The sequence below is a fragment of the Pavona decussata genome, unplaced genomic scaffold (genome assembly GCF_977016875.1).
Source record: "Pavona decussata unplaced genomic scaffold, jaPavDecu1.1 SCAFFOLD_113, whole genome shotgun sequence".
Taxonomy (NCBI): Eukaryota; Metazoa; Cnidaria; class Anthozoa; order Scleractinia; family Agariciidae; genus Pavona; species Pavona decussata.
The window spans coordinates 60,772-85,325 of record NW_028145527.1 but is presented as its reverse complement, the minus strand read 5'-3'; the positions used below and the strand labels follow the sequence as shown (position 1 = coordinate 85,325).

The 24,554-nt window shown below is 38.6% G+C and overlaps 3 protein-coding genes across 5 annotated transcripts; 1 reads left to right on the top strand and 2 right to left on the bottom strand.

Annotated features, from left to right (window-relative positions):
- Nucleotides 1–1,238: 1,238 nt before the first annotated feature.
- Nucleotides 1,239–5,041, bottom strand: LOC146470562 (uncharacterized). The gene is made up of 2 exons (XM_085121889.1): nt 4,477–5,041; nt 1,239–1,982 (listed from the first exon to the last, which is right to left on the bottom strand). Exons 1-2 carry the CDS (start codon nt 4,897–4,899, stop codon nt 1,662–1,664), a joined length of 744 nt encoding a protein of 247 aa, XP_084978015.1. The 5' UTR covers nt 4,900–5,041; the 3' UTR covers nt 1,239–1,661.
- A 3,421-nt stretch (nt 5,042–8,462) lies between these two features.
- On the bottom strand, nt 8,463–12,691 carry LOC146470561 (uncharacterized). Its single transcript, XM_085121888.1, has 2 exons — nt 12,135–12,691; nt 8,463–9,097 (listed from the first exon to the last, which is right to left on the bottom strand). Exons 1-2 carry the CDS (start codon nt 12,555–12,557, stop codon nt 8,618–8,620), a joined length of 903 nt encoding a protein of 300 aa, XP_084978014.1. The 5' UTR covers nt 12,558–12,691; the 3' UTR covers nt 8,463–8,617.
- A 3,589-nt stretch (nt 12,692–16,280) lies between these two features.
- On the top strand, nt 16,281–24,083 carry LOC146470560 (meprin A subunit beta-like). Of its 3 annotated transcripts, none has more exons than XM_085121884.1 (10): nt 16,281–16,782; nt 17,076–17,246; nt 18,931–19,048; nt 19,560–19,735; nt 20,242–20,463; nt 20,599–20,643; nt 20,966–21,097; nt 21,424–21,686; nt 22,533–22,653; nt 23,820–24,083. In XM_085121884.1, the coding sequence occupies exons 1-9, from the start codon at nt 16,650–16,652 to the stop codon at nt 22,632–22,634; spliced, it is 1,362 nt and encodes a 453-aa protein (XP_084978010.1). In that variant the 5' UTR covers nt 16,281–16,649; the 3' UTR covers nt 22,635–22,653; nt 23,820–24,083. The 3 variants fall into 3 exon arrangements, with proteins under 3 accessions (XP_084978010.1, XP_084978011.1, XP_084978012.1); XM_085121885.1 differs by having other exon boundaries at nt 16,282–16,782; nt 22,533–22,637; nt 23,834–24,081; XM_085121886.1 differs by having other exon boundaries at nt 16,282–16,782; nt 22,533–22,620; nt 23,820–24,080.
- Nucleotides 24,084–24,554: the final 471 nt, after the last annotated feature.

Sequence of the window (24,554 nt, the reverse complement as noted above, 5' to 3'; positions counted from 1 at the left end):
TGGATGATTTTTGTTTTTTGTTTTTATTCAAGGGGGGATTTCACCTAAACGCCATTTTTACGCCACTTGACACGGCTTTAATGGAAATATCTCATTCACGTTTCAAGCAATCCAAAAACCCTATCATTATCCAGTGAATCTGTGTTGTGGGGTATTTCGTAAATTTTTGGGTGATTTTTGGATATATTTGGGAGGAGTAGTTTTTTTTAGAAGGATTGGTGAAAGTAAGAGAAATAAGAAATATTGAAGATTTAGTGAAGTTTTAAAATTAGAATTTGTAGTTAATAATTAATAGACGGATACCAAGTTAGTCCACTAGCAACCTGAGGTTCTTGCGTGGGTATCAACTGTCTGTTGGTATACCAAAAATCATTTTCTTTCTTCTATCCCTTCTTAAAACCTCTTTAAATTTCATTCAAATTTAGGTAAATTGCCCCCTTAAACATATTTTATTGTCGAAGTTTGCCCTAAGAGAAAAAAAAAAACTCATCGAGAGGGCTCGCTTCGAAATAACATTGAATTTAAAAATTAACATTAAATAATAATTAGTCAAAGCGGCAGCAAAACTAACAAAAAGCAGCACTAAGCAATGCTAACAGGTGGAAAATACACATCTAGGTACTTTTATAAAATCTCTTTGATTCCGATATAAAAGACTTATGAAAAATAGATCATTATTTTGCTTAGGAGAAAGTAACTGTGATCCAAACAGAAAAACTGATACTATTTGTGCTTTAGACATGGAAAACCACCTGTCAGCAAATATGTGAGCAGCAGAGGAGAGCAGATTAATCTAGGGGCAGAATAAAGTGGACATTCAAGAAGGAAGTGCTTAATTGTCTCGCTGTAGAAATCACAAAAACACACGGGGCTTTCTTTGCAACCTATTTTATATAGATAATAGTTAAGCGCGCAAGTGTCTAAACGTAAACGAGTATGGATCTGGTTGATCTGGTTGTTGCCATGCCTACCACGAGGAAAATGACAAAAGAAACGTAAAAAACCTTAAAAGCACAAACCTGTGGAGATCCACTGGTTTCTTCAAAGGCACAGAAGTCCAATAAACAGGAAAGTTACTCGCAGCAGGATATGCTCTTGTTTATATTAAATTTAAACGAGGGCACTAAAAAACGGGGATCTATCTAAAATGCTGTGGACCCTTAAAAGTTTTGAAACAGTAGGTACAAGGACTCTGTTTAAATACCCCATGCTAACACCATTATAGAATCAAACATTGATCGTATTTTTACAAAATTTATTGGGAAAATAGTCTGATCTGTTCATTGGACGCGTTACACTTTTGTAAGGTTTCCAATACACTGCCATAAAGCTCTACATCATTTTACCTTGACTAAGTGTACTATAAATCTAAACATTTCAAACAAAACATTTAACGCGAGTGGAGCAAAACTGCCTTTTAACTGTTAGCCAGCCTAACAAAAGTTTTCTTGGCTAGAGCGCAAGATAAGCGTAAAACACAGAGCGTGAGTTGGAGCGAAAAAGAAAAAAAATGCAAAAACATGTCAAGGTCATTAAGGTAATGTTTTGCAACACCTCGCGGTTGCCATACCACTAAGTATGACGACTATGTCCGTGCATGACAATTTGTTTTGGTAGCCCCCTCCCCCACGGTCTCCATAAACCACCCTACACGTTAATGGTTATATGTCGTCAGAAAGGTCATGGAGTACTTCCATTTCGTCGTGTATATCTTGTGTCATCTTTTTCACATCGTCAATCTCTGTCATGACCTTCTCTTTGTCTCGTTCCAGTGAAGCTGCCTGTCGCTCCTTGTCCTCTGCCTCCTTTTCTTTGTTGTGCAATTCTTCTGTGAGGAATTTAAACTTTTCTTCTCTCTCGTCTTCTCTTTCGTACGCGCCTCCTTCTCTCTCTTTAAGCTCCTCCATTTCGGCGTTGGCCCTCTCAATGTAGCTATGCAGCTCTTCAGCTTTATCTAAAGCCTCGCCCTCCCTCTTGATTACCTACAGACAAAACATCCTCGCAATTAGTGTAACTATGTTCATCAGTTGTAGAGAAATTAAGCCAGGAGTGACAAAAATTCGCGCCTGAAAGGGATTCAATTTATGACCTTACCGTACCGTTGCAGGGCACTTAGCAACTGAGCTATGAGGACTGGTCACTTCCTGGAACGTGTGAGGGATTATGGGATCGTTGGAGACAAGGGTACAGAAGAACATATTACCGCCGAACGAGGGATTTTTTTTTTCTAACGTGTTCTCGAGGTATCGCGGCTCTTATGGAAATCTGCAACGTTTTGTTTTTTAACAGCTGACTGCAGGAAGTGTTTAAAGGCTCCATTACATAAAAAACTAAGGTTTACTTTCTTGAGTTCACAAACACAGAAAAAATTGTTGAGCTCGCATTTTTATTTTACAAACCTCTTACAAAGATGAAACTTTTTTAAATCCGAGTTTGGTTACAGGTCGGTTTCCATAAGCTTCATTTGTCTTGACCTTTATGTGCTAAATACAAGTTTACAATCGCAAATGGTAAATGAAGTAAGAGTTTGGTGATTGGTTGTATTCCTCACAAGTAGTCCGCCGTTATTATTGTTTCTTCGACATTCACAGATCCCAACTGATTGAATTACAACAAGAATTTTAGATTATCTTGCAAAAGTACTCTGGTTTCCAAAACATGAAGCATGTTAACATGTGTTAAATTCAGAAAGCCTGGGTAAAACAGAACGGATGTACATGGCGGCGAGGCAAAACTATTCTCTACCGTCTTCAGTGGTAGGTCGTAATAAGTACGTCCTGCGTCTAGAGTTTAAATTAAGGGTCAAAAACACATTTCCATAACCAGTAACTTTTCAGGTACAGATGAGATATTTAGAGATGCTGTTAGAAACAATACCAAGACGAGATCACGGCTCAGCATCGAGAGAGCCAACTCATTCTCGTCCCCAGAGCCCCAAGGTTTTTTTTTTTAATTAATGAACGAGTGGCTCTGGGTCCATCCAAAAATATCTTTTTTTTCATTGGCTGTCGAAAACCTGATGCGCTATAAGGTGAAAAATGCTACGCTTCTGCGCATTTGTCTTTACTTCCTAATACTGAGCAATAATAATACTGAGCAAGCGCAATGGTAATTTATCACACTGAGCGTGCGCTACCGGATGTCGTGAATTTCACGGGAATCCTTCGAGCGAACAGTAATTTCAGGTGACCCTGTTTATTATGCTGTATAAGATGGCTCTCAATTTTTAGTAGTACTTTATTGTGGTTGTTTCCGTTATCCTCTTCTTCAACTTGAAATTTAGGCCGTCTCCTTTTATTTAGATCTTTTCTCATTGAAAAGAAAGGAAGTGTACTTAAGCGAGGTGTTTAATTCGATTCATTTACATATTAAAAGTTTGAGAGCGTCAGCGATGAAACAACTGTTTTCCGTTTTCTCACTTAAAAGTGAGTTTTGCTGACGAAATATTAAAGTGTGAATATTCAAATGAATCTAGAGAGCATGATCGAAGGCAGTACCTGCTGCAGTGATGTGCCCACGCGGTTCAAGCTTGTGGGCTACTGAATCACCTGACATTCTAATTAAGTATGCTCATTGAAACTTTTTATATTAAGCAACACTTTCCATTGATATTGTTTACTGTTAAATTTTTATCTCTGGGGATAAAATACTTAATGTTGAACATTACCATAGAAGCATTAAACGATGCTTTTATGCGCTGTCATTCCTTTCGAATGGAATTAGAATTTCTAGTATGGTGGAAATAGTAAACTTCAGCGCTTGTCACGAATTTATTCATAAGTAGTGTTAATTCTGCTGTCTTTCTGCATGACAGAACACGTAATTTTTGGTAAAAGTAAAAGAATATAAGATGAATTCATTCCCCTGAATCGCCAGCTAGTTTATTGAACTTTCTTTGTCTGCAGAAACGTCTGGTTGAGATAATAGTAAGACCAGCAGCGCTTTAGTCGATTGTTAGTTCGATTATGCTACCCGCTGATCGAAGTTGTTTTTAATCAAAGAAATCAATGAGCCGTTAAGATAAGTTTGCTGGCTTAACAATCTATTAAATTTTGTAGATTTTTTGTAGAAACAAAATGAAAATGAAAATTAAACAGTGCAACAAGGAAACTCTGGTCAGTTCTCTGATGTATGTATAGATTACCATTTTAACCACAGACTTAAAAAAATATAGCGTTCTTGTTCAGCATAATTTAACGGCATCCAAAGAAAGTGCTGCTCCATTAGGTTCAGGCGGGGAGTCATACTTAAGGATTTCGTTCACAAACTCAACAATTTTAATACAACCCTTGACAACAAGTCACTGCTTATCTGTGCGAGTTTCATTTGAATGACCACTGTTATCTGCTTCGTCTACAAACTTTTCAAAAAGGTTAAAATGGACTTCATTACATGACTCAAATTTTGCAATTGTATTGGTCTGCTTCAACATGACATGTTTCAAATCATAACAAACTGAAAAGAATTTCCACTTACCTTCTCGAGTTCGTTCTCTAACTGCGCCAAGCGCAAAGCCAGCTCTTTATTTTGCAACTCCTTGTTCTCGACGATATCGTTCACCGACTTGGCCTGCTTCTCCAGATCGTTTAACTTTTCGTCGCCATCGATTTCCATCACCTCGAGCGTTTTAACCAGTTCATTCTCTCGCTCGCATTTTCCCTCAATTTCTCTCAGCCGCTTTTCAATCTTTCTAACCTGCTCGTCTTTCTCGTTCAAAAGCTTTTGCGCCATAGAAATTTTGCCCTCTTTCGAGGTCCGTTCTGACTCTAACTGGTACGTTTGGTCTTCCACTTGTTTGAGCTGATCCTTCGCCTCCTGTTCCCTATCTTGTGCAATGTCAATCCTATCCTTGAGCGTCTGCATCCGCTCACGCAGCTTGTTTTTTACGTCGTTCGACATCGTAATTTTTGCGACTCACGAACTGTATTATTCAGAATTAAAAAGACAGCAAAAATGCGACGCAACTTTAAAACTTGTGTTCTAACATTTAAAACTCGCTTCCGAGAATGTTGAGAATTCGAAGACTACTCAAGTTGATATTGCAGGTTAACATAAACACGAATGTTCTTCATTTATTCGCATGCAAATTTAAAGAAATTTATGACATATTTTCCAACGCCATTGGCTAAATTCTGGTCTGATATCATCAGTGCGAATACCATATCGCAACACACAAATTCTCATTATTGGTCGTCATACATTTCTCGTGGTTTTAGTAAGGAGAATTTGATTATATATCGAGAAATGTCTTCCGATAGATCAGCTGCAATGTTCTCATGATCAGAATGCTTGATTGCTCGGAGAGTTGTTAATAAGAAGTTAGGTTTTCATCAGCACTGAAAGAGTTAATTGCCCGACTAACAGACCTGATCATGCCCCAATGGTTGCGGCTTTTTGTCTTCCTCTGATTAAAGTTAATGATTTTTTTGTGCTGTGAATCGATTTAAAGAAAAGGCATAAATACAGTAAAGCGATCCTAATCGCTAACTTTTAAACAGTATTTAGTTAAGATGATCCGCAACTTAAAGGAATCTTGCTAAATAATGTTAAATATCTGTGCAAGAAACGAAGTTAAGTGCATGTTTAACGAAATTCGGAACGAAGCACTTGATGCGTGCATATTTCATGTATTGTTACTCAGGAAGGGTGTGGCTGAAGGGACGTGAAGCGTTATTTTGACATTTTTCTTTTTTGTTTTATAAATTCGTAAAATGACTGAAAACCGCAATTAACTTTGTAAAAGAGGAAAACACTAGTTTCTTTTGAAAATGAATCTTACCTAACTTTGCATTACCTTTTTATCTCTTTAAACACAAAATCACGTACGATGACGCAACCAAAATAATATTTCCGTGACGTGTTTAAAGTGAGCCGCCCGAGGTTCCTGAAAAGCGACGAACCGCAACGACTGGGCAGTACAACTTTCGCTTCAGAAAACTAAATACAGTCAACTCCCTTTATTGCAGACACTCTCGGGACCGCGAGTTAGTGTCCTCAATAGCGAGAGTCCGTAATAGCGTCTGTAAATTTATTTTCGTCGGGGATTTAGCTGCTGTCCATATTATCGAGGTGTCCGTACGTAATAGTGAGGTGTCCGCAAGGCGAGAGTTGACTGTACTACGGAAATGATTGTATAAATATGTTGAAAAATATTTAGTAACCTGCCCGGCAGGAGCGATCAGAGGCGGTTGTGTCTGTGGCTTTGAGCTGACTCAGTTGAAGTTGATAAGCTGATTCGATAACCATGCAGTTAAACATGAAAAAAAAAAAGGGCTATGAGTTGTGATCTGACTGAAACGTTACACTACCTAAGCAGCAATATACTTAATGTGTTCACCTTGGAGCTGCCATTTATGGGTACATTCCCAATACGGCCACCTTTCTACAAAGGCCATGCTTTTTTGTCTCGACCGAAGATTCGTTCAAGCCTCCCCATACATAGTGTCTACTACACGGCTGTATATAAAGTTATTTTTCCTCGTCATATCCGCCCATCCATCCACTCAAGCACTCCCATGGAAACCTCTCCATAACGCCCATTTCTTAACAATGGCTATATATTTCTTGTCTTAAATATAACTACCAATCCATTAATTCAAATTCTCTCACTAAATCCCCTCAGAAGGGCCATTTTTTTACCTCTACAAAGGCACTCCTTTCTTGTCCTACCTTTCCATTCATTTACTGAAACACTCTTGCAGAAACTTCCCCATACCTCCACCTCTTATTAAAACTCCCCGAACGTCCAGGGGCGACCTGCACCGTTTGCAACGTCTTACATGGTTGGTCGAGAGGACAAAAGAACGAACAACAGAACAATCAAAATGAAAAACTTAATGCAGCATCTCGCGGGCCATACCTAAGGAAACATTACTGATAAAAACGTACGCCGTCGCAACTAAGCGCAAGTGCATGCAAGAACTAGCCAGACGGAGTGGCAAGTACAACTCAAAACAAGTCTCCAATTTCTATTGACTTGTATCTTTTGGTGAGGGCGTTCTTCCTGGATAATACCCCCCAAACTGTCACGTAGACTGCGAGCAATCTCTTACGCCATTTTTTTTTTTTATCATTATTTTTTATTTATTTCTTTGGCTAAACAAAGTCGAGGAAGAAGAGCGTGGGCATGGTCCTCCCTCTCCCCAATCCCTCCTCGTTTTACTGTTAATTTACGTAAGTTGCTCATTTCAGCTCGCGCGTAGTATCTGAGGGAAATACACGAAAATAGGACGACCGCTCCCAGTCTACTAAAACCACGTTGTCGAATTTCATTTCCATCTGCTGTTGTCTGATATTCAATGTTACAAGTAATTAAGGTTACTTATAGGGAAGGAAGGTCGAATTTTTCTCAAATAATTTTTTTAGATAATTGTTGAAACAAGAAAGGGATGCAAACTTTCGTGAAAACAGCCGGTGCCTACTTTTGTTACTGCGCATACGTTCTTTGCATCTCGAGATACTCGAGTTTCCTATGGGTGGTGCCAACTAATACAGGGATATTTTTGCATGGTTTAAAACTATGCGGAGAAAGAAGAACTTAGCAATTCCCCTTGGTATCCAAAAAGAAAATTGGTGGTAATCATGCATTTTTCAGAGATAAAAAGCTTCAATTTTAAACAAAACGCCATACATTTCTTTGTATTTTATTTTACTGTTTTTTAGAAAAATTAATGCTTAATTATCTCTAAAAAAAATGCGTGGTAACCCCCAAATTATCTTTTGGATTTCAATAGCCTTTGCTAAGATCTGCTTTCTCCGCATAGTCATAAACCAAACAAAAATACTTCTTTATTGGTAGGCACCGTCCTTAAGAGACGCAAATGTTTCGGATAGTCAACCGATCAAAGAGAGATTGGCGAAAATTAGAAAAGAAATTAATCAATTGAAATAATAAAGCTTACCAAGATTGTAGGTGGATCGTCCATCTGGAATCCAAAATATAAGAGGCGCAGATGTTGTGTCTTTGATAGCCGACGGATCAAAGAATTCTCAAAAATAGTCTGACCCATATTCTTCGATTATCGTAAGGTTATCGCCGCTCCTTACAATATCTTTGGCGTAAAACATAACATAATGAAGTTTCTCAAGAATGTAAGTGGATCGAAAATCTGGAATCCAAAAAACTAGAGACTCAAATGCTTCTGTGATAGCCAACTGATCAAAAAGAGACGGCCGAAAATTCTCAAAAATAAACCTATCATCTTCGGATATCATAAGGTTATCGACTTCTTACGACATTTATGGCGTAGAAAATTAATTCATTATCACTTAAAATAGAATTAATGAAGTTTCTCAATATTGTAGGTGGATCGTCTATCTGGAATCCAAATATTTTTGATAGCTTATGAGATATGACATTTCTTTTCTTTGAATCAGGAAAACGGATTTCAAGAACACAATTTGGATGTTACATTTCTTTACAGCATTTGATAAGGCTGTAGAGACAACATTTACCGCAAAAATACTCTATGTAATACATTTTTATTTAATGTCAATCTGTACCTTTAAACTGTAAGTTTACAAAATTTGACAATTTCTTTTGATCCAAGGCCATTATCGAGCTGTAAATCAACTATTTATTTATTTATTTATTTATTTATTTATTTATTTATTTATTTCAGTCCTCGTCTTCTTCGTCGTCTCCGTCATCGTCTTCGTATCGCCCATCTTCTTCATCCACCGGTTCCTCTTCGTCTGCATCTCTATTTCCAATTGCTGTCGCTGGCGCCTTAGGTTCTGATTTTTTCTTCTCCATAAAATCATCCTCCTCGTCGCTGATTGAATCACCCACCAGTGCCTCCATGTCTTCCATTTCCTTCTTTACATCCTCCACCTTAGATTTCCATTCTTGTATATCTGTGTTCATCTGATCTATCGTTCGTTCCAACGGCGGTATTTTTCTCTCCTGGTCTTCTGCACCAGCCAGCATCTCCTTCACCTGGGTCTGAAGGAAGCTCACCTTCTCTTCGTTCACCTGCTCTCGTTCGCTCGCGTCTTCATCCTTCGCTTCGAGGTCTCGTAGATTTTCTCCCGCTTGGTTGACGCGTTCGGTTAACATCTCGACTTTCTCCACAGCGGAGCTCTCTCGTTCGTAGGCCTGGTATCAAACAGAAGAAATAAAATAGAGAAATTTGATATATGATTTCAATCACCACTGTTTATTGCACATTGAATTCACTGCTTCAGGGTGATTTGGGCCTGACATATTTCACTCTGACGGAAAACATCGAAAAACGAATGTTTTTCTCCATTGGCTAGCACTGTAAAATATCTAAATGGCCGAAGAAAAAGTAACGACTTCTCAACATTTGTAAGATGGATACGTGCATTCAAGATATTCAAGGTATTCGTAGTTTAATGGACCCCAGGATTATCGCGTTCACTGGAACCTACCCGGGCTTTTGTTAGACTATAACCCACAGGCTCACCCAGGATAAGTTTCAGTTTTGAACAACAACACGAGTTTCTGTAAATCCTGTTTATCCTTCATGGCGAAGTGGCAAGAGCACTCGCCTAACACCAATGTGACCCGCGGGTTCTTATTCCTGGAGTAAATGATCGATGTCATTTGTTGTTGGTTCTCGACCCTGTTCCATGAGTTTTTCGCCAGGTTAAACGTTCTCCGGTTTTACCTTCCTCCACAAAAACCAAGATGTCAAAATTCGAATGCACTTTGGCTGATTGCGACTCAAAAATGTCAGTGGAAAAGGCCATCCATCTTGGTTAACTGACTTTCCAACAACCGTGTTCACGGTTAAACCTTTTGATCAGCGTCAAATTTCTCCCTGTAATATCAATGCTTATTCAACCTGAGGTCATGAGAATTAAGGATATGATCACCCAAGGTGAATTTTCTTGATATTTGAAAAACTTCTCCACAATAATTTTATAAGAAAAGTATGGGGACAAGATAGGAGAAATTGTTATTTGATATTAGGGGTTTAAGGGTTAAACCCGATAACCCAGGCCGTCTGCGTCAATGGTTTAGGTTTACCAAACAGTGGTCTGAAAGTGCCAAGTGAAAATGAAGGAATGATGAATGTAGTTCGGCACAACAAACAAACGCCTTTCTGCGACAATCACGGGACCACTCCTCAAATTTTGCTAAGCGCATCTTGGTTGTTATAAAATCTTTTAATCCTGGTTTAAAATTTCCACTGCTTAGTTTTAAGTCAAACTCTCAAAGTAACCAAAGTCAAAATATAGGAATAATCATCGCTGAGCTGCAAAAATAAATTCAAACTATTCGATTAGACGGGATTAGTTTAATCCTGGGTAGGAAGTAACATTGTGAGAGTAAAGAATCTAAGAAGATAACGAAGGCTAAGTCCAACGAGGTCATTTAAATCTCAGAAATGCTCGTCTATCGTTGGAAAACGGTATCTGAATAGCTGGCTTGAACATGCACTGATTTTATGATAAAAATCGTGTCAAAAATGTAATGGACAGAGATATCCTAAGCTGTCATAATCTGATCTCATTATGCCGCCCTGATGAATGGATTAAACTACACTTGAAAGTGGCAGTGATGAATTTAGTTCGGTTATCGAGGTAATTTGAACTGGGCTGTGATTGAAAACTCTTTCCATGTTTTCACATCAAAACTGTATCGCCCTAACCTTAAACTTTCAAATGTTCTTTTAACCCCAAAAGGCAAAAATCTTTATCCTGTTTTAAGTAAATAAATAAATAAATAAATAAATAAATAAATAAATAAATAAATAAATAAATACGTAAATAAATAAATAAATAAATAAATAAATAAATAAATAAACAAAAAAAACTAAAGAACCCCATTTCCGGCAAAAACGGCTAGAAGAAAACCGCGAAATACGTAGTATGTAGTTTATGGAAGGAACTAGTCCATCACCCACCCTCATCCCCTTCCCTTTCCGGTGGGGAAAACTAGCTGATAGTTTGATACATCTGCTCGCCTACACGATGCTGTATCTACCAAGGTCACTTCGTCAGAATCACCGGTTCTCAATAAATTTCCTATTATTCTCCTTTCGTGATCTGTGTACATAGTTTACCAATGACGTAACCAAAAGAATCGAAGAACCTGGTAGTTGATTGAAGTGTTAATTGCAGTAGTTCGTGTTTCTGGCTACAGTGATGTCACACCACGTAAACAGTCTGCCACAAGTGAAGCCAAAGAACTCCCCCAGCTTGTGGTTAAATGATGGAGACGGGGGTTGAGGGAGGGCGGGGAAGGGGGGGGGGGGGGATGGTTAACTGGCATTTTAATAACGAGTTTTGTGTACATTATCAGTTTGCATACTGCTTCTCTGCAATAAAAAAAACTCGTTTATTCTAGTGTAGCTGATGTCTAGACTACTCTTATCGCTAATCCAAAACGGGCCATGCGAATTTAGCCGGATTTGGGTTAATTTGGAGCAAACTTACATCAACCCTCTCCTCAGCTTCTTCCTCCCCTCCCTCCTCCTCCCCTCCCCTCCTGATCAAATAATTTTTCCAAGTGGCCAAAGGTTCTAAAGCGTTAATAGATATAAACTTCATTTCAAGTAAACAGCGAGGCCAGGAATCTTAGAACTGTCCACCGAACAAAGAAGTTCGCAAGATGTTTTCCGATCGGCCTGGTTCAAAAGATAATTAACAGAGGCTCTCGTCGGTCACTTAAAACGACATGACACGTCATGCATTGACCTGCATTGAGACTTGTTTGATGATTCGAGTATTTTTACCCCGTGGCAGCTTGTTTAGGCAAGCTAGTTCTTCATAATTATGGATTATTAAAACCTCGAAAATGAAGGCGTATTGGAAGGTTAAGTTATCACAGCCATAACAATCGATGTGGGAGAGCCGCAGCTGTCTGATCATGTAATATCCATTACAACAGATATCCTATACATATTTTTATGGGCTTTCACGAGCACTGATTAGTTGGCCAATTGGTTCTTGCGATAAGAAAATGAAAGACCTAGCTACACGGTTCTTCAGCGTTGTTAATTGGCCGTCGCTCATTTTTGCAAAGGCCTTAGAACAATTGCAATCAAAATTATTTGTGATGCTGGTATACGTGTTGTAACGAGGTTTAAGTCTTTGGCAACTTAATCTAGGGGGGTTTATAATCGTAAACAAGTTCACAAGGGGTTTGAAAAATTTGCACATACCTTTTGAATTTCGTTCTCTAGCTGCCCGAGTTTTTGCCTCATTTCCGTAGATTGATTTTCCATGCTCTCGGCTTTTTGTGTCGTTTCTGCTAGCTCGGTTTCCAGTTCATGCATTTTCTCATCCTCGTCGATTTCGACGCTCTCCAGCTCACGGACAACATTACTCTCTTGCTCATATTTTTCTTCAAGTTGCTCGCTCCTCATCTTTCTCTCTTCCAGTACGGCATTTTTCTCGTCCAACTCTTTCTTCAGAAGCTCAATCCTCTTTCTCATGGAGTCGATGTCAGATTCGTACTGGTACGCTTGCGCCTCAACCTCTTTTAGACTTTCTTTAGCGTTGTGTTCTCGTTCTTCAGCTACGTCGATTTTGTCTTTAATTTTCTGCATTTTCTCGCGAACCTTGAGTAACACATCGGTCGACATTGTGAATCTTTTTTGTTTGCTGCTAAAATGTTGCGAAAGGAATCTAAAAAGAAGAGAGAGAGAGTTTTAGGCGTCACCCTCAATGAACCATATGATCGAATGTACCATCGACTGATGATCATGTTATTCCGTCGGAACTTTCAAGTATCTATGGAATGTTCCGGGGCGAGACTTAAGTGGATTGGTAAAGATAATCAACAGAAAAAAAACAATGATGGAAAGGATGCAAAATGTGTTCGTGACCCATTAACCTGTTTGAAAGGCATAGTATCGTTTAACAATAAAGTAGATTTTTTCCCGTTCTCCAAAGCACAATAGGCGTACAGTTTGGTTTCTGAGAGGAAAGGAAGGGAGAAACATAGTGTGTATTTTCTTCAAATGCGTTTGGACATCCCGAAGGCTTGCTTGGGGCACAAGGAAATTTTTCAAGCTCTCGTGATTAAAAAGCAATTTTCCCACGTCACGAAACACGAAAATAGACTGAAATTATAAACTTCCGTCTCTGTTTATTTTGGCCACAAATCTTCTCGTTCGCGATTTTAAAATTCTGTTAAATTCACGATCTTCTAAAAATGAAATAAAATTCTTTATTTGGTGTTCTTCACTTTTTAAAACCGTTTAATGAATTAAACTCCATTTCACATTGATTGACAAGAATTGCCTGTTTGTATTTGTTGTAAATAAGGCCGCATTTCCCAGCGGGAGGTGCTGCCTTTTTGTCTACGCCATTTAACACTATCCGGAAATATATGTAGGTTTTTTGTCATTTACAAAATTTTCCTCGTGAGTAAAGAAGGGAGGAGCTACCCCACTTTTTATTTGTAATTTTTCGTGCCAGATGCGACAACTAAATCCTTAGTTTTACTATATTTCAACAATAATTATAGACTTTTCTGGTTTCTCATTCTTTAAGCGCTTTGAATTGTCACATTTCCCTCACGGGTCGCCCTTTCACCACAAAATGGCTAGAGATCGAGAACAAACAACAAGCATTCCCATGATATTGTCCTAAATTTGGATTTTTGCGTAACGAAATCATGTTTGTGGCATATGCCTTCCCATGCACTATCAAGTTAACCAATCAGTTTTACCGTGGTTTTCAGGGATATGTGATTTCCTCAGATAAAAAGGAGAAAGATTTTTTCTTAATTCTTAGCTACTTACACTTAAAATGGACCCTTTATCGAAGAAACACCAAAGTGCTTCATGTTTAGTCTACAAGCAAGCTCTCGGGGGGAGGGGGTGGGTTCCTTCTTCTCTCCCCCGACCTCCCTCCTCGAGAGCTTACTCACAGGCTACTACTACTACTACTCTATGTACAAGTTTCACTCGGCTTCAGTATAGAGCTTATAAGTGGAAATCTGGTTTTTATTCGTTTTTGAGTTGTAGTCTTTCTCTCTTCGCAGCTGAACTGAGAGGCGATAGGAAAGGAAATTAATTAATTGTTAAAAGAGCCACTTGAAAAGTCTTCTTGGAGTACAGATAACTAGAGAGTGTAGAAAATGCTGCTATATGAAATGAAGCATTATTCCAAGCCATGCAAAAGTTTCAAGCGAAGGTTTGTTTCACTGGCTTCACCGCTGACTGACAATCTACTTGATGCACAATCTTCCTCTTCTTCTTTATTTATTTATCTATTTTCATGCACAATTTGGCTATATGTCTGGCCTTTTCTCTCAGAACGTTTTCAGGTTTTTCAATTTTATTTTTCAATCTGTCAAACCAACCGTGTGTAAAAAACGCCGTTACCCAGCCTAAGCTTCGTTATCTCTCCGTTCCTGATAATTCAATCTGTTTAAAAGCATATCTGTTGATTGATAGCGCGGTGAGTAATGTGTCAGATCATCATTTGCTTCCCATCACTCAAACAGACGAAAGAAAATATAAAAGATTCGAGGGCCTATAATCAATTCTTTATCGAATACTACAAATTGCACTGATAAACATGGTCTTTTATCTTTCTTTCATAAGGCTAACTGCTAGTTAAGGCTGTAGAGAGGGTTCGCTGTCTTACACTTTAGGTCTGAGAATGACTTTCCTTGAGGCCAAATGTTGTGACGTTTCAACGGTTACATATGTTTTGACGCCCACACGAGACAACAGTTGTTTCGTGTGAACCAATGTTAAAACTCTCATCTATTTTCTGGGATCGCTTTAATGAATGTTTTCAATTGTATGGTGAATTGAAAACTCCTTTTTCTTTCTAACTTTGATCAGATGTATTGAGGTACAAAACAGCTTGGTTCTGCACCCAAAATACAAGCCGACAGGCTAACAATTTTAGGCACTTAAGATACCTAATCAGACCTAGTCATTTAATTAAATCAAATGCTAATCAAATTCTTTCCCAAATTGTTTTGTTAATACAGATATCCATTTTTCAGTGGGTGGGAAAAGCATTTACTCCATGATCGCCCTTTGGATAGGAGATATTCACAAGGGCGAGTGGAATGATTTTCTTATTAAAAAAATAATCAAGAAATATTGCTAGATCTTACCTATTTTGTTTGCACGAAAGACCAGGAGACGAGTTAATGGCCGCTATATCTCGTGCATGGTAAAGAGGCTGACATTCCGTTGCCGTTATTAAACCATCAAAATTCTGAAATAGACCCTTCTCCAAAATGGCGTCGACAGATTTGAATGAGTTTAAATTGAACTGAATGAAAGACTGATACCAGCACTGGAAAGAGCACCGTTACTTTAGTAACCATGCAAAGTTTCAGCATATTAGGTGTTATGTCAGCTTAGGAAATGTAAGATGAAATTTGACAAATTTACAGACGTTTGTATGACTGGGGGTATATCATCGGAAAAGTAGGAACTGAACTGAAAGGAAGGATTATTTGTTTGTTTTTCGGTTCTAGATGATATTTCTGAATGCGAAAAAACACATTCTTTGATATAGATTTAACAACAGCCTTAGTAAAGCTAGTATCCCTCGTAGCCGTTTTTAGTGTCGTCACGCAACGCTCCTCCCATGAGCGTTGCGTGACGACACTAAAAACGGCTACGAGGGAGACAATGGTAAAGCGAGTTTGACCTTATAATTACAAACTGACTTTTTAATATGTGGCCACTCTCCAATCGGGTTAATTTTACGGATATAAAGTGTGCAAAGAACTCCTCTTACACAGAAAAAAAAATTGGTTTGGGTTATTTAGCGGGGGCTTCATAAAACGCCATTGAAATTTGAGTAGTTTGACTGAAATGTGAGCTCATTAGCATATTGTCATGTCGTTGACATGCAAAGCGTAATCACACCCAGGTTTTGATTGAAATTATGAATCTAAGCTCCTGCTTCATACTTAAAAAGGCTGACCTACTTCAGCGTGTGCTCCAGCAATGGTCCATGTGACGCGTCGTTTTCAGAAACGAAAAGTAACTTCGTTGAAAGCGAAAAAATGTTCGGTCAACCGTTACCAGTAATACGTGACGGTATGATATTGTCACGCATACCGATAAAGTGAACTTTGGAAGAGCCCAAATACAGCATCAAATTCTCAAAAGATAGAATCACCTTAATTGTACAACTCTAGAGTATCAAAGGAAAGTACTACTCGATAACCTTTATTTGAATGGTCAGTTGTAGACCAATAATTGCCTTTTGTGAAGAAGCCAATGTCACCGTAATTTACCGAAGCGCTCAGATATTAGATCTTCTTTGATGTCTTAAAAACTTAACTCTCGAGAGTTAACACAGAGTTCCGGTATCGTCGACTTTCATTCGATATTCTGTTCTTATTTTATAAAGAGATCAAATTTAACATTAGGAAGCTTTCTCCCGGTCCCAGACTTTTTTCCGGACACTTGTTGGTCCAAGGTTCATTTCGAATTTAATTTGTTATCCTCCCTACTTGGGCTGAATCGAGGAAAATAGCTTTCCCGCCCTGAAAAAACTAGTTGTTATTCCTGACGGCGCATGCCCGTATTCGAATTGGAATGCGCGCGGGACATTGATTTTGATTTCATTGGATTAGTGATGCAATAATGCAGTAACATATTAAATTATCTGCGTCGAATTAGCTAAGGAGAAAAATCGTCAAAAAAGTCCCTCGGCAAAGGACCAAAGAAAAATTTGTCCAACTTGTAATGAAACATAATTTATATTATTATATCATCTTAGTCATTTTTCTTTTTACATACAAATCGGGAGTTTATGCGTTTGCGACAGTAGAAGTTCCGGCAAGAGACGTTGAGGATTCTAGCTGCAAGGCTGAGACAGGTAAGTCGTTCATAGAGTTTTGATTTAGTTTCATTTAAGTTGTTATGTTTCCATATCAGTCTTCACACGCTGTATTCTAAGGCCTTTTCTTAGCGGAAATCAATGGCATTGACAGAAACGTTCTTCATTTTCCTCTATCATTTGTGCCCCGATAGCATGCCCGGCTTCGACCGCGGTCATGTCGCAACTGGACAAGCTCCTTCTCATAGACAAAATAAATGAATAAACTCTAGCATCTAGGGTACAGCTTGTGCTGTTATAATTTTATTTATTTATTTTTTTTTTTTTGAAAGTTTACAGTGTGTCGGATTTCGCCCAAGAACGAGACGTTATCCAGATCAATGGATCAAATATAACTGCTAGAAGGACTCCCACCAGAAACAGAAAGGCACGAAACTTCATACCTAAAAAACGCTTCTGGTGGCGTCGAAAATCCATTCCATATATGCTGGACAAATCACTCGGTACGATTGTAACTAGTAGTAATCGAAGATTATAGTGCGTCGACTTAGGCCCTTAGGCACCCTACTGGGTTGCATTAATCATGTTAAGATTACAGGAACCTGTAAGTATAGTTGCAAAACATTAGGTTATGGTCTGGGAAAAATTGTCAACAGCCGTCAGAAATGTTTTATGCTACCAGTCCCAGGTATTTATAGGGCATCCTACCAAGGATGCGGCGGATATTTCAGAGAGAAAAGGATCTTACCTTGTCTTGTACTTTTCGTTTTGTACTTTTCGCAGCGAAACCACGAGGAACGGTACGACACGCGCGGAACGTCAAGATGCTATTGTGACGTTTTTGTAATGAACGGTGAAAGAAAAGTTCCTCGGAGATGCCACAGGGAGCAGAGGAGTTATGCTAGAAATTTCAATAAAAAAAAACGTCTTACCTCTTAAAATTGCATTTTTGTATTTCTTTGCGTAGTTAAAACCTCATTTGCGAACCAAATATATGCATTCATTTGCGATCGATCGTTTCGAACCGCCATTATTTTGAAAAGTGTCGACCGCTGTTTATTGGGACCGTGTATTCAGTTGGACGAAGTCAGTTGGCCCAATAAACAGCGGTCGACACTTTTCAAAATAATGGCGGTTCGAAACGATCAATCGCATTCGATTTTTTATTGAAATTTCTAGCATAACTCCTCTGCTCCCTGTGAAGAAACGTCTATGTTTTTTAAAACCATTTTTGACACCTTTTGATATTTATTTTTATAACAATCACATCCGATACACAACCTCTTTTCTCGATTTCTCGCGCTTAATAACATGCATGTGCACAGAGGTAGGTTCTAAGTACGAAAAGCGGTTTTCTCCACACTGAGAAAGGGTTATATACCCGAAACGTGCGCGCGCGTGTGTGTGTGTGTGTTGTTGTTTTTTTTTTTCAAAACATTATTAATATATTATTTTTATAACAATCCTATCCGATATACAACCTCTTTTCTCGATTACTCGCGCTCAGGAACATTTACAGCGGTAGGCATTGGGTACGAAACGCGCTGCGCATGATGGACTGTCATATTCATTATGCTATTGTGACGGTGCGATTTTGCACCGACATACAACCTATTTTCTCGATTTCTCGCGCTAAGGAACACGCGCGCTGGGCATGATGGACAGTATTGGGACGACTCGATTAAGGAGCGTCTCCTTCGTCGACGCAATTACAGTCGAAGCTCTTTATTACGGACACCAAGGGGACAGGAATAAGTGTCCGCATTATAGAGGTGTCGGTTTAAGAGAAGTAGGCTTTTTACTGATGGATTGCGGTCTCTCAGGGACTAAGTGAACTGTTCGTAATCGAGAGGTGTCCGCAAGGAGTGGTTCCACTGTAGTTAGGGATTTAATATTTATGTACAACTGAATGACCAGATGTTTTTGGACTGAACACCCAGCTAAAGTCAACCCCCTAATGCCTGTGTGACAGACTTTGGAATGATTCTGGTGTTTTAGAACATTCTAAAATTAAGAGACGTCGACCCTCCGAGTGCATGGAGAAAGAAGAACGATTTGACCAAGTTTTTTTTATTAAATGCACCATGTCAGGCAGGACTGTAGCCTACCAGGTCTATGTGTAACTTCGATTTATAAGTTGAGCCCAAGGATGTCATTAATTTCAAGTAATTATGATTGTGATCGTAGGAGTGACAGGAAGAAAGGCTTTCCAGGCTGCTGTTGACGATTTTGAGAAGAACACTTGCATACGATTCATCAAACACACCAACGAGACAAGTTACATCTGGGTTCATCGTGGATCAGGGTAGGTTAAATGCATTTGTGATTTGATATCTTCGATAAACTGAATGAAGTAAAATGTTAAGTGAGTGAAGAGCACTGAGAGACAATATCACGGAACGTGTTTTTATTTATTTATTTTTTTTTTTTTTTGTCGAAAGGACTCTGATAAAGAAAATACTTCCTCTGGCTCACTGCATGCGCGCGGTGCAATCGACATTTGTTATGGAAACAAAGTGCTTCTAAAGAAATTCAGAATTTTTTGTTGAAATGCTGCCATGTGAACTAACGGGAACACGTGATGGCTATCACAGATATTCATAAATATTTTCGTAACAGTAAATGTTTTTTTTTTTTAAATCATTTGTGTGATAAGAAAGGAAACGACAAGTTATTTGGCCTAGAGATGTGACTCTTCCAGTAGCGCCTCTCGCTGAAACGATGAAAGAGCGAAAGCATAAGGACGGTGAAGAGCGCGCTCCTCTCACTGTTGAATGCTGTTTTGTTTTTCTTGTTTTTTTTGTTTGTTTTTTCAGGTGCTTTTCCACCACTGGTAAGTCTGGTGGCAAACAGCTGCTCTCCTTGGGTAAAGGATGTCGCAGAAAGGGCGTGGTTATACACGAATTATTACACGCTCTCGGTATGATGCATGAGCATTGCCGTGCAGACCGGGACCAGTTCATCAGGATAAACTTTGAAAACATCAAACCAAGTAAGTGCAGTTGGTCAATAAGATGTTCTTATTGACTGATTATCAAATAAATCTGACTCTGACTATAGTTCCCACGTAGTGTTCACGCCACTGAATTTTGTGAGAAAACACATTACAAGAAGTAAAGGGACAAAGCGAATCAGACCTGGTAACGTTTGCACTAATCAATACAAACAGTTTAACCAAGTTTTCAGAAGCTTTCAGAGAAAGTCTTCCTTGGTGTTTAGAGAAGAAAATTTCAATTTTAAAAGCAGTAACTACTCTGAAGAGGTCTTGTAAACTTAAAAGATAAATATATACGCAAAAAGTATGGGATTACCAATCTGCCGTTTCTAATATTCTTTTGCCTCAGCGTTTTGGTCGTTGTTGTTGTTGTTGTTGTTTGTTTTTGTTTTTGTTTATTTTTGGCAAAAAATTATGGAGTGAACTACTGATTTTTCTGACAGTTTTGCTGTAGCATTTCCAGTGGTAAAACAAAATGCTTGAATTGTTTCTTTTTCTTCTAGAAGCAAGAAATGAGTTCCAGAAATTGAATGGTTACACCACTGGAGAACCCTACGACTACGGATCCGTGCTGCATTATGGGAACTTTTTCTTTAGCCTCGATCCCAAGATACCAACGATAATAAAGCTAAAACCCGGAGGCCCGCAAATCGGTCAGCGGAAAGGATTCTCTGATCTAGACTTAAGAAAAATCAACAAGTTATACAACTGCAAAAAGTACATTAGTAGGTGTAACATTATTTTGCTTGAGTGATATTTTGATCATTTAGTTAATCAATTAAATCATTTGTTATCACTTGCTCTAGAATGTGGCGGATTTATTAACCTATGATTTGTCTGATTTTTCCATGTTTTTACAGAGCCTAAACCGGCACCAACAAAGGAAACGGTGAAAATAGTTTCAGGTAACAACAACAACAACAACAACAACAACAACAACTTCATAAAAGGCCAGACTTAAAACTAATAAAAACAAATTAAGACACACGAAAATGTAGCAAGTGACAGGTGAAGATGAGAAGTGATCTTCAAATAGAAGACACAGTTGTGTAGAGTAATTTCTGATACATTCCAACACGAGTGCATGAAACTAATTTTTGCGAGCTGCTATCACTGACATTAACAATCGGCAGCGCCTCATTTGCAGTTCTCAGTGATGTAACAAGTAGGCACGCCTCAAAGCTTTACCTTATTTCTGTTTGACGTTGGTTTCTACTGTGAATACAGGAGACTGTAACTTTGAAAGAGGATTTTGTAACTGGAAAAACTGGAAAAATAAAGTGGAAGACCAGTTTGACTGGAAGATAGGAAGACTGAGAGATGAGTCTAACTCTGGAAATACGCACGTACAACCTTGCGGTAAGAGCAAACAAAAAATCATGCTGTTGCAAACGTCACATGCTATATCTTTCTGGGCAGTGATGTTCTTCCATTTTATGATATGACAAATATACTTCCATTTCGGAACAATTATATTCCAGAGAGGTGTAGAACGCTTTTCCAGAAATGATGCGTCAAGCCTAATGTTGTCCCTTTAAACCATGTAACAGTCTCGGAACCTCGGGCTTGTTAAGTTTTCGTACGTTTATGCTACGCAAAATAAAATTATGATATCCGATCTACGAGATTACATTAAATTTTTCTTTATCATTATCTTTTTACACATTTTGTCTCATTCAATCAAGGGAGTTTCATCTTCTTCAAAAAACCGTCATCCCATGCCGAGTACATGAGCAGCGGTGTGCTGTACAGTGGTTTCTTCACTGGACCATGCTGTTTACGATTCTACTATCACATGAGTGCTGGCGGCTATCTGAGAGTGTTTATAAATGAGGCAGAGTCAAAGAGAAGGAACCCTTATGTGCTAATTTGGGAAAAAGTGGGTCCGCAAGGTAACAGCTGGAAAAAGATGGAAAAATCGATTACAGGTGCAATTAAACCTTACAAGGTTTGTTAGATTAATGTTTGTTTAACTTAGTTGTTCACAGTTCCGCCGTCACCACCACTATCATGATCACTATCACTGTCATCGTCATTGTCATCGTCATTATCGTTATCATTATCGATATCATTACCATCAGTATCCCTTCATTACAATGGCCAAATCTCTTCTTTTGTCTGAGGACATGAAGGGATGCGTACTTAAATCAATCTCATAATTTCACACCAAGTTTTCTTAAGGTTTGCAATTTCCTTGGCCAACTGGTCATCTTTTGCACAATGTGATTTGGGAAGTGGTAATTGCCAAGAAACTGTTCATGAACCAGAAAACAACATTGAGTCGGGGAAGGGAAGCGTGGAGGGGGGAGGTTCAAATTTGGTTTCTTGCTTGTTTACCATTAAAAACGCTTCGACCTTCCCTGAGTACATAAGCTGCAAATTGAATGTTTCTTTGGTAAAAATTGAGAACATTTCTTACATGCAATTCAGTGGCTGTCCATCAGGTCTATGTTCAGTCAATTTAACTTTACATCCGGGAACTTAGCCAAACTGATACTGCCCGTTCCATTAACTATGACGTAATGACCTGGTACCGTGAAAAAAATTAGTCAAAATGAAAATGAAAATCAATTGTAAGACAGTTATGAATTGAGGTCAAATAAAATCTAATAAAAATGCATGAATGCTTTAATCATGTAATGAGCAACCATCATTTTAGGAACGTTTGAGCTGGACTTCTTGCTAGTTTTATCACGAAAACGAAGCCAGTAACAGCAATAACAACTGGTCCAACAAGATAAGTGTAGTCGTTTATGAAAAATAGAAGGTAAAGAGCCAGTCCCTGTTGTTCCAGATCTATATTGAGGGAATCAAAACTCCACATCAAACTGGAATTGTTGCTCTGGATGAAGTGTGTGTTGCTCAGAGAAGAACTTGTCGCTGTAAGTACGACTAAATAGTCTCGCTTTTTGAAGGTATTCCTTGGCGATAAAGTGACCTTTTCAAACTGACATCGCCTGTTTCACATCTTCAAGACTATCCTTAACTTGTTATAAGATAATAAACGGCATTATTTGCTTGCCAGTGATGGTATGATAAATTGTACACTAATTTCAGTTTAACCAACATGATTGGCAACTGTATGCATTCATATACACTGGATTGAAAAAACGTTGTCAGGTCCAAAGTATAAACCATGAATGATCAGACCAAACAGCTTTCTGGGACGTGTTTGACTTCTCAGCTAATTTGCATTCTTTTGTTAGAAAATAAAAGTACTTGCGGTTTTTACAGATTGCTTCAGGTACAAAGAGAAAAAAAGACGAAATATGCGTATGCTAATTGATCACACCATAATTCCGCCTGGTCCTTGCGATTTACTCGTTGCACTGGACAACGTTTTTTCAATCGAATATATATAATAGTTATGCAATGTTTGCTCGTGGTATACCGTGAAATATGCCACGAATGATTTTTCTTAGTATACACACGAGCCTTTAGGCGAGTGTGTATACAAAAAAGAAATCAAGTCACTCGTGGGGTATTTCACGGTATACCACGAAACAGCATTGCATAATGATCCCATGCCACCCATTGAATTAACACAAACGTCACTCTTTAATGCTTTAAGTATTCACGAAAAATTTATAGGGCACGTTAAACGCCGGGATTTTTTCGTGGAATACTACCCGTTGCATACCGCAGAATATGCAATGGGTTTCTAGCTTTCGATTGGCTGTATTCTCTATGGCATGGGATAAATCAGTGTATCATAAAGACAAGAGATGAGGATGAAACTGTTTATGTCGATCGAGTACTGACTGTACAGGTGACGAGTTAAGCGGTATCGTCTTCACATTATGATTTTCTAAACAATAAATTGAATAATATTATCAGTACCGATCGATACGGAAAACCTCGGTACAGCTAGTTATTGTAGTCTTGGAAAGCAAAGAGCAGAAGATTGTTGCTTTGACAGGCCTGGTTTTAGCCAGTTAGTTAACAACAATTTCTAACTCAGCAAGAGTTTGTAAGATATCAAGAGTGTTCTCGTTCTTTTCTGGCCGCAAAAGTCATGTAATTAATGTTTTGTTTGAAGGTTTTAACGCGAGTGATTGTTTTGTATTTGTCACTATGACAGAAAACCGAAGAGAGACGAATTCCACGAAAAGCATAACGAATGAGACACGAAAGGAGCACGAATGAGAGACGAAAAACCCACGAAGACTGTCCGAAGTGACCGTCAGTAAAATATAGAAGGAAGGAAAAACAATTTTAATTGTTGTCAGTCACGACAACGCCATATTTTGCTAGTGAGCGTTCTCATCTGGTATTCAAGTACGACTATCAAATAAAGCTATGGTCAAAATGATTCAAATCGATCAAGTTTTTAATTGTTGAACCTTAATTCTGCCCTGGTTGGACAGGGTGACAAATATCTATTAAATACACCAAATATATTGGATCAATAAGTCAATGAAAAAAAAATTAAAACAAGACATTCTTATTCCCACTATACTAAATTTAGGCTTCAAGAAGTGGAGCTATTTCTACGGTTATATTACGATCTCACAATATGACCAGCTCCCTGTTGGTAGAGCACTGCACCGGTATGGCCGAAGTCACGCTGGGATCGAATCCCGTTCAAACCTGAAATTTTTCATGCTTTCTTTTCGCAGCTGCTTATGTTATGTACAGAACTGCGATCGTCTCTCATTTGTTCACTCGTTCATCCGCAGTTCAAGATATATTTCGCTTCCACCTCATCATCTCTACGAGTAAATTTCGAATTAACATGCATGTGAACAGCTCCCAGCTGGTTTGATAGCTCATGCAGTTGGTAGAGCACTGCACCGGCATCGCAGTGGTCATGGGT